This window comes from Panulirus ornatus, chromosome 29 (genome assembly GCF_036320965.1).
Source record: "Panulirus ornatus isolate Po-2019 chromosome 29, ASM3632096v1, whole genome shotgun sequence".
In the NCBI taxonomy this organism is placed as follows: Eukaryota; Metazoa; Arthropoda; class Malacostraca; order Decapoda; family Palinuridae; genus Panulirus; species Panulirus ornatus.
In genome coordinates, this window is record NC_092252.1 from 22,423,155 (window position 1) to 22,433,807 (window position 10,653).

Sequence of the window (10,653 nt, forward strand, 5' to 3'; positions counted from 1 at the left end):
GAAAGCCTTATATGTAGGAGCAAATGTATGTGCAAGAGTGGATGGAGAGTTTAGCAAAAGTTTTGGTATACATGTAAGTGTGAGGCAGGGCTGTGTGATATCACTGTTACTTTTTAATGAATAAATAAAGGCAGCAAGTATGAATTATATGCAAGTGTATATATGTATATGTCGGTGTATGTATATATATATATATACGTTGAAATGTATAGGTATGTTTATGTGCGTGTGTGGACATGTATGTATATACATGTGTATGTGGGTGGATTGGGCCATTTTTTCATCTGTTTCCTTGTGCTACCTCGCTAATGTGGGAGACAGCGATAAAGTATAATAGTATATATATATATATATATATATATATATATATATATATATATATATATATATATATATATATATATTCTTTCTTCTTTTAAACTATTCGCCATTTCCCGCATTAGCAAGGTAGCGTTAAGAACTGAGGACTGGGCCTTTTTTGGAATATCCTCACCTGGCCCCCTCTGTTCCTTTTTTGGAAAATTAAAAAAAAAATGAGAGGGGAGGATTTCCAGCCCCCTGCTCCCTCCCCTTTTAGTCGCCTTCTATGACACGCAGGGAATACGTGGGAAGTATTCTTAATCCCCTATCCCCAGGGACATATATATATATTTTATTTATTTATTTTGCTTTCTCGCTGTCTCCCGCATTTGCGAGCTAGCGCAAGGAAACAGAAGAAAGAAATGGCCCAACCCACCCCCATACACATATATATACACACATGTCCACACACGCAAATATACATACCTAAACATCTCAATGTACACATATATATACACACACAGACACATACATATATATCCATGCACACAATTCACACTGTCTGCCTTTATTCATTCCCATCGCCACCTCGCCACACATGGAATACCATCCCCCTCCCCCCTCATGTGTACGAGGTAGCGCTAGGAAAAGATAACAAAGGCCCCATTCGTTCACACTCAGTCTCCAGCTGTCATGCAATAATGCCCGAAACCACAGCTCCCTTCCCACATCCAGGCCCCACACAACTTTCCATGGTTTACCCCAGACGCTTCACATGCCCTGATTCAATCCACTGACAGCACGTCAACCCCGGTATACCACATCAATCCAATTCACTCTATTCCTTGCCCACCTTTCACCCTCCTGCATGTTCAGGCCCCGATCACTCAAAATCTTTTTCACTCCATCTTTCCACCTCCAATTTGGTCTCCCACTTCTCCTCGTTCCCTCCACCTCCGACACATATATCCTCTTGGTTAATCTTTCCTCACTCATTCTCTCCATGTGACCAAACCATTTCAAAACACCCTCTTTTGCTCTCTCAACCACACTCTTTTTATTTCCACACATCTCTCTTACCCTTACATTACTTACTCGATCAAAGCACCTCACACCACATATTGTCCTCAAACATCTCATTTCCAGCACATCCACCTTCCTGCGCACAACTCTATCCATAGCCCACGACTCGCAACCATACAACATTGTTGGAACCACTATTCCTTCAAACATACCCATCTTTGCTTTCCGAGATAATGTTCTCGACTTCCAAACATTCTTCAAGGCTCCCAGAATTTTCACTCCCTCCCCCATCCTATGATTCACTTCCGCTTCCATGGTTCCATCCGCTGCCAGATCCACTCCCAGATATCTAAAACACTCTACTTCCTCCAGTTTTTCTCCATTCAAACTTACCTCCTAATTGACTTGACCCTCAACCCTACTCTACCTAATAACCTTGCTCTTATTCACATTTACTCTCAACTTTCTTCTTTCACACACTTTACCAAACTCAGTCACCAGCTTCTGCAGTTTCTCACATGAATCAGCCACCAGCGCTGTATCATCAGAAAACAACTGACTCACTTCCCAAGCTCTCTCATCCACAACAGACTGCATACTTACCCCTCTTTCCAAAACTCTTGCATTCACCTCCCTAACAACCCCATCCATAAACAAATCAAACAACCATGGGGACATCACGCACCCCTGCTGCAAACCTACATTCACTGAGAACCAATCACTTTCCTCTCTTCCTACACGTACACATGCCTTACATCCTCTATAAAAACTTTTCACTGCTTCTAACAACTTGCCTCCCACACCATATATTCTCATTACCTTCCACAGAGCATCTCTATCAAATCTATCATATGCCTTCTCCAGATCCATAAATGCTGCATGCAAATCCATTTGCTTTCCTAAGTATTTCTCACATACATTCTTCAAAGCAAACACCTGATCCACCATCCTCTAACACTTCTGAAACCACATTGCTCTTCCCCAATCTGATGCTCTGTACATGCCTTCACCCTCTCAATCAATACCCTCCCATATAATTTACCAGGAATACTCAACAAACTTATACCTCTGTAATTTGAGCACTCACTCTTATCCCCTTAGCTATATGAGAAAGCGTGGGAAGTGAGTCAGTTGTTGTTTGCTGATGATACAGTGCTGGTGGCTGATTCATGTGAGAAACAGCAGAAGCTGGTGACTGACTTTGGTAAACTGTGTGAAAGAAGAAAGTTAAAGAGTAAATGTGAATAAGAGCAAGGTTATTAGGTACAGTAGGGTTGAGGGTCAAGTCAACTGGGAGGTAAGTTTGAATGGAGAAAAACTTGAGGAAGTGAAGTGTTTTAGATATCTGGGAGTGGATTTGGCAGCGGATAGAACCATGGAAGCGGAAGTGAATCATAGGGTGGGGGAGGGTGCGAAAATTCTGGGAGCGCTGAAGAGTGTGTGGAAATCAAGAGCATTATCTTGGAAAGCAAAAATGGGTATGTTTGAAGGAATAGTGGTTCCAACAATGTTGTATGGTTGCGAGGCGTGGGCTATGGATAGAGTTATGCGCAGGAGGGTGGATGTGCTGGAAATGAGATGTTTGAGGACAATATGTGGTGTGTGGTGGTTTGATCGAGTAAGTAATAATAGGGTAAGAGAAATGTGTGGTAATAAAAAGAGTGTGGTTGAGAGAGCAGAAGAGGGTGTTTTGAAATGGTTTGGTCACATGGAGAGAATGAGTGAGGAAAGATTGACCAAGAGGATATATGTGTCAGAGGTGGAGGGAACGAGGAGAAGTGGGAGACCAAATCGGAGGTGGAAAGATGGAGTGAAAATGATTTTGGGTGATCAGGGCCTGAACATGCAGGAGGGTGAAAGGCGTGCAAGGAATAGTGAATTGGAACGATGTGGTATACCAGGGCCAATGAGCTGTCAATGGATTGAACCAGGGCATGTGAAGCATCTTAGGTAAACCATGGAAAGTTCTGTGGGGTCTGGATGTGGAAAGGGAGCTGTGGTTTCTGTGCATTATTACATGACAGCTAGAGACTAAGTGTGAACGAATGGGGCCTTTGTTGTCTTTTCCTAGCACTATCTCGCACACATGAGGGGGGATGGGGTTGTTATTACATGTGTGGTGGGGTGGCGATGGGAATGAATATGGGCAGACAGTATAAATTACGCACACGTATATATATGTATATGTCTGTGAGTGTATATACATGTGTACGTTGAGATGTATAGGTATGTATATTTGTGTGTGTGGACGTGTATGTATATACATGTGTATGTGGGTGGGTTGGGCCATATCTTTCGTCTGTTTCCTTGCGCTACCTTGCAAACACGGGAGACAGCGACAAAGCAAAATAAATAAACAAAATATATATATATATATATTTGCAAGGAAAAAATGCAAATTACTGGGAGATATATAAAAGAAAGAGGCAGGAGGTCAAGAGAAAGGTTCAAGAGGTGAAAAAGAGGGCAAATGAGAGTAGGGGTGAGAGTATCATTAAATTTTAGGGTCATGGTGAGATGCTTGAAGATTGGCGGAATGCTTGCATAGTGCCATTGTACAAAGGCAAAGACGATAAAGGTGAGTGCTCAAAGTACAGAGGTATAAGTTTGTTGAGTATTCCTGGGAAATTTTATTGGAGGGTATTGATTGAGAGGGTGAAGGCATGTACAGAGCATCAGATTGGGGAAGAGCAGTGTGGTTTCATAAGTGGTACAGGATGTGTGGATCAGGTGTTTGCTTTGAGGAATGTATGTGAGCAATACTTAGGAAAGCAAATGTATTTGCATGCAGCATTTATGGATCTGGAGAAGGCATATGATAGAACTGATAGAGATGCTTTGTGGAAAGTATTAAGAATATATGGTGTGGGAGGCAAGTTGTTAGAAGCAGTGAAAAGTTTTTATCGAGGGTGTAAGGCATGTGTAGGTGTAGGAAGAGAGGAAAGTGATTGGTTCTCAGTGAATGTTAGTTTGCGGTAGGGGTGCGTGATGTCTCCATGGTTGTTCAATTTGTTTATGGATGGGGTTGTTAGTGAGGTGAATGCAAGAGTTTTGGAAAGAGGGGCAAGTATGCAGTCTGTTGTGGATGAGAGTGCTTGGGAAGTGAGTCAGTTGTTGTTCGCTGATGATACAGCATTGGTGGCTGATTTGGGTGCGCAACTGCAGAAGCTGGTGAGTGAGTTTGGTAAAGTGTGTGAAAGAAGAAAGCTGAGAGTAAATGCGAATAAGAGCAAGGTTATTAGGCACAGTAGGGTTGAGGGACAAGTTAATTGGGAGGTAAGTTTGAATGGAGAAAAACTGGAGGAAGAGAAGTATTTTAGATATCTGGGAGTGGATTTGGCAGCAGATGGAACCATGGAAGCGGAAGTGAATCATAGGGTGGGGGAAGTGGTGAAAGTTCTGGGAGCGTTGAAGAATGTGTAAGAGTCAAGAACATTATCTCGGAAAGCAAGAATGGGTATGTTTGAAGGAATAGCGTTTCCAACGATGTCATATGATTGCAAAGCATGGGCTATAGAAAGAGTTGTGCAGAGGATAGTGGATGTGCTGGAAATGAGATGTCTGAGGACAATATGTGGTGTGAGGTGGTTTGATTAAGTAATGAAAAGGTAAGAGAGATGTGTGATAATAAAAAGAGTGTGGTTGAGAGAGCAGAAGAGGGTGTTTTGAAATGGTCTGGTCACATGGAGAGAATGAGTGAGGAAAGGTTGACAAAGAGGATATATGTGTCTGAAGTGGAGGGAAAGAGGAGAAGTGGGAGACCAAATTGGAGGTGGAGAGATGGAGTGAAAAAGATTTTGAGTGATTAGGGCCTGAACATGCAGGAGAGTGAAAGGCGTGCTAGGAATAGAATGAACTGGAACGATGTGGTATACCAGGGGTCATATGCTGTAAATGGATTGAACCAGGGCATGTGAAGCATCTGGGGTAAACCATGGAAAGTTCTGTGGGGCCTGGATGTGGAAAGGGAGCTGTGGTTTTGGTACATTATACATGACACCTAGACACTGAATGTGAACGAATGTGGCCTTTGCTGTCTTTCCCAGCGCTAGCTCGCGCACATGCGGGGGGAAGGGGTTGTTATTTCATGTGTGGCAGGGTGGCGATGGGAATCAACAAAGGCAAACAGTATGAATTAAGTACATGTGTATATATGTATATGTCTGTGTGTGTATATATATGTATACGTTGAAATGTATAGGTATGTATATGTGCGTGTATGGACGTGTATGTATATACATATGTATGAGGGTGGGTTGGACCATTCTTTCATCTGTTTTCTTGAGCTACCTCGCTAATGCAGGAGACAGCGACAAAGTATAATAAAAAAAAAATTATATAACCATAAACTACACTGAGGTGTCAGTAGCTAATACGCATTGATTTTGATCAATTTAGTATAGCTCATATCATATGGAATACAGAAGACAGTTGAAATAAGGACACGTTTAAACATATTCAACAGTAGTTCCCGGAATAGATGAGAAAACATTAAAATGTTTCAAAAATCAGCTCAGATATAGTACATCAGCAAGTGATTTATCATGTTTTGTCCTTATATACCTACAGCTGTAAGTATTGGAAAGAGTACGTTTCTGTATACAGCAAGTTTTACTGCATGATCTTACTGTGAAAATTCTTTTTAACTAAATATGTTTTAAAGAAACAAGTTAAAGTTAAAAATGCACATAAAACAAGTTCTAGTTAAAAATGCACATGATCTTTATGTATGTGCAACATTAATAATTCTTATACAGAGATGCTAGTAAATATGCTCAGCTGTTTCATAAATAAATTTAATCACTAAAATGGCACTTCTGTGTCAACTTCATGTGTATCTTAAGTAATTTCTTATAATTTACGTTGTGACTTTAATCTGTGCATATATCAAAAGAACCACTTTAAATATGTTAATACAAATATACTTTATGAGCTATCTCTAGTGATATGTGATAATGCTCAAGGTAAATGTTTTTTAGCCAAACTATACCTTCAATTAACCTTCACTCGCCAGAATGACAAAGTTCCGACATTGTAATGTTAATGACTCTCACTTCCCTCAATAATGATTCCTCAAAATAGATCACTTTAAAAAATCTTGAGTACAACGGTCAATATATGAGCAAAGATTCTTGATTGTAATTTCATGACGAGTTGCGTCACACATACCGTCTATAAAACAGCTGATCGCTACCGTCATCTAAGGCATTTAAAGACATCCCAAACAGAGACTATAAACAATTATCTGCTTCTGCCTCTTACATCTTCGTTTGATTAGTTACTACTTACTGCAAGCTGAAGGCAAACATTGCCGAAAGCACCTGAGGAAAGAGCTCGTAATAACATTGCTCTCAACGTCGTCGTAACAGTTTTACGTTAGCTGGTGTTGACAGTCAAGCGAGCATATATATGTAAGTACCAGCTGATTGCATAAAGGTGTAATATCAAATACGTTATCAGAAAATTTGAATTACTGTATTTTCTTTGCAAGAATGTTATCTAAAAGCATAAAATATTATGATTTTTTTAGAATATTGTTTCAAATAAAATATCAGCAGTTGAATTGAGTGCGATGACGTCACTGTTATTCAACCTCTGTTATATAGCTTCCCTTTGAGCATAGGTAAATCTCAAATTGTACATTGTACTTATGATCAGTTTCATTAGATTACTCTTTATATCACTGTGGAGACTTGCTGAATCCATATCTGACTACACCAAACACTGTCAATACAAAAACAGTGTCTGCAAGTTGTGTAACGTATTGATTTGTCACATCAGTCTACCCAGCATCATTAATGTCTACTTCCATCCCCATGTGGAGGAATAGTTACATATAACCTCCCACATCACATGACATACATCCTTAGTCCTAGCCCAGTGTCTCTCATGACACATGACCTTGTGTTGCTTAGCTTCGCTTTACACACTTTTGTCTCTTCAGATTTGTGCCATAAACCATTTGTGCCTTTAATCTTTTTAGGTTTATTTTCCGACAGTCTCCACTGGGTTAGGTTTAAAGCTGAAATAACACAGAATAGCCTACAATGGCTGCTTAGACAGGAAAAATTAAGAAAGAAATAAACAGGAATATTTGAGGAGGCTTATACTGTTTAGCATAATCAGCTTTCAAAATGATACACATTGTTCGTTTAAATATAATCTACACATTACAAAAAAGAAAACACCAGACCTACGTATATAACTTCGTTCTAGCCTCTAGATTGTAGTATTGAAACATCGGCCCGGGATATCCCTGATTATGATGGTCTCAACGTGCCCAGAATGACACTCATTATGCAGATGAATGTGATCTACACAATGATGACGTGAAAAACCTACCATACCTATTTCGAAGATTCCATTCCGGTTAATTAGTTGCCCAGACCACCCGGTTCCAAAGGTCTAAATTATGCCAAAGTGATACACTTCCTTCACATGAATGTCGTCTATTCAGTTATATGGGAACACAAACCTTTTCTACCTGCATTACTGGTTGTAGGTAGTAGCATCGCGGAGAAATTGGTCTCGTGTACCGGCTTCCATAGGTCTTCCATCTGAAAATGATACACATTACTCAAAGTAAACTTTAGGGCTTTCCGAGTTTTTTAATCTTCCACTCCATTACAGACGTATAGAGCCTTCATCGACCCCAGCACATAGTAAATGATAAATATCTATCTATCTATCTATCTATCTATCTATCTATCTATCTATCTATCTATCTATCTATCTATCCATCTATCTATCTATCTATCTATCTATCTATATATATATATATATATATATATATATATATATATATATATATATATATATATATATATATATTTTTTTTTTTTTTTCAAACTATTCGCCATTTCCCGCGTTAGCGAGGTAGCGTTAAGAACAGAGAACTGGGCCACTGAGGGAATATCCTCACCTGGCCCCCTTCTCTGTTCCTTCTTTTGGAAAATTAAAAAAAATTGAGAGGGGAGGATTTCCAGCCCCCCGCTCCCTCCCCTTTTAGTCGCCTTCTACGACACGCAGGGAATACGTGGGAAGTATTCTTTCTCCCCTATCCCCAGGGATAATATATATATATATATATATATATATATATATATATATATATATATATATATATATATATATATATATATTATTTATTTATTTATTTTGCTTTGTCGTTGACTCCCGCGTTAGCGAGGTAGCGCAAGGAAACAGACGAATGGCCCAACCCACCCACATACACATGTATAAACATACACGTCCACACACGCAAATATACATACCTCTACTTCTCAATGCACACATATATATATATATACACACACACAGACATATACATATATACACATGTACATAATTCATAGTCTCCCTTTATTTATTCCCATCACCACCTCGCCACACATGGAATAACAACCCCCTCCCCCCTCATGAGGGCGAGGTAGCACTAGGAAAAGACAACGAAGGCCTCGTTCGTTCACACTCAGTCTCTAGCTATCATGTAATAATGCACCGAAACCACAGCTCCCTTTCCACATCCAGGCCCCACAGAACTTTCCATGGTTTATCCCAGACGCTTCACATGCCCTGGTTCAATCCATTGACAGTACGTCAACCCCGGTATACCACATCGTTCCAATTCACTCTATCCCTTGCACGCCTTTCACCCTCCCGCATGTTTTGGCCCCGATCACTCAAAATCTTTTCCACTCCATCTTTCCACCTCCAATTTGGTCTCCCACTTCTCCTCGTTCCCTCCACCTCTGACTTGGTCAATCTTTCCTCACTCATTCTCTCCATGTGTCCAAACCATTTCAAAACACCCTCTTCTGCTCTCTCAACCACACTCTTTTTATTACCACACATTTCTCTTACAATTACATTACTTACTCGATCAAACCACCTCACACCACACATTGTCCTCAAACATCTCATTTCCAGCACATCCACCCTCCCGCTCACAACTCTATCCATAGCCCACGCCTCGCAGCCACACAACATTGTTGGAACCACTGTTCCTTCAAACATACCCATTTTTGCTTTCCGAGATAATGTTCTCGACTTCCAAACATTCTTCAAAGCTCCCAGAATTTTCGCCCCCTCCCCACCCTATGATTCACTTCCGCTTCCATGGTTCCATCCGCTGCCAAATCCACTCCCAGGTATCTAGAACACTTTACTTCCTCCAGTTTTTGTCCATTCAAACTTGCCTCCCAATTGACTTGACCCTCAACCCTACTGTACCTACTACCCTTGCTCTTATTCACATTACCTTTAACCTTCTTCTTTCACACACTTTACCAAACTCAGTCACCAGCTTCTGCAGTTTCTCACATGAATCAGCCACCTGCGCTGTATCATCAGCGAACAACAACTGACTCACTTCCCAAGCTCTCATCCACAACAGACTGCATACTTACCCCTCTTTCCAAAACTCTTGCATTCACCTCCCTAACAACCCCATCCATAAACAAATTAAACAACCATGGAGACATCACACACCCCTGCCGCAAACCTGAGAACAAATCATTTTCCTCTCTTCCTACACGTACACATGCCTTACATCCTCGATAAAAACTTTTCACTGCTTCTAACAACTTGCCTCCCACACCATATATTCTTAATACATTCCACAGAGCATCTCTATCAACTCTATCATTGGCCGTCTCCAGATCCATAAATGCTACATACAAATCCATTTGCTTTTCTAAGTATTTCTCACATACATTCTTCAAAGCAAACACCTGATCCACACATCCTCTACCACTTTTGAAACCACACTGCTTTTCCCCAGTCTTATGCTCTATACATGCCTTCACCCTCTCAATCAATACCCTTCCATATAATTTACCAGGAATACTCAACAAACTTATACCTCTGTAATTTGGGCGCTCACTCTTATCCCCTTTGCCTGTGTACAATAGCACTATGCAAGCATTCCGCCAATCCTCAGGCACCTCACTATGAATCATACATACATTGAATAACCTTACCAACCAGTCGACAATACAGTCACCCCCTTTTTTTTAATAAATTCCACTGCAATACCCTCCAAACCTGCTGCCTTGCCGGCTTTCATCTTCCGCAAAGCTTTTCTTCTCTGTTTACCAAATCATTTTCCCCAACCCTCTCACTTTGCACACCACCTCGACCAAAACACCCTATATCTGCCAATCTATCATCAAACACATTCAACAAACCTTCAAAATACTCATTTCATCTCCTTCTCACATGAGCACTACTTGTTATCACCTCCCCATTAGCCCCCTTCACTGAAGTTCCCATTTGCTCCCTTGTCTTACGCACTTTATTTACCTACTTTCAAAACATCTTTTTATTCTC

At 40.5% G+C, this 10,653-nt stretch overlaps 1 protein-coding gene across 1 annotated transcript in view; it reads right to left on the reverse strand.

Annotated features, from left to right (window-relative positions):
* Positions 1 to 6,740, reverse strand: part of SdhB (Succinate dehydrogenase, subunit B (iron-sulfur)) — a 50,657-nt gene extending 43,917 nt beyond the window's left edge. Inside the window, exon 1 of the mRNA XM_071679399.1 lies at positions 6,613 to 6,740. Coding sequence (XP_071535500.1) covers positions 6,613 to 6,669 — 57 coding nt within the window. The 5' untranslated portion in view covers positions 6,670 to 6,740. The remainder of the gene's footprint in view (positions 1 to 6,612) is intronic.
* Between the last annotated feature and the right edge of the window lie 3,913 nt (positions 6,741 to 10,653).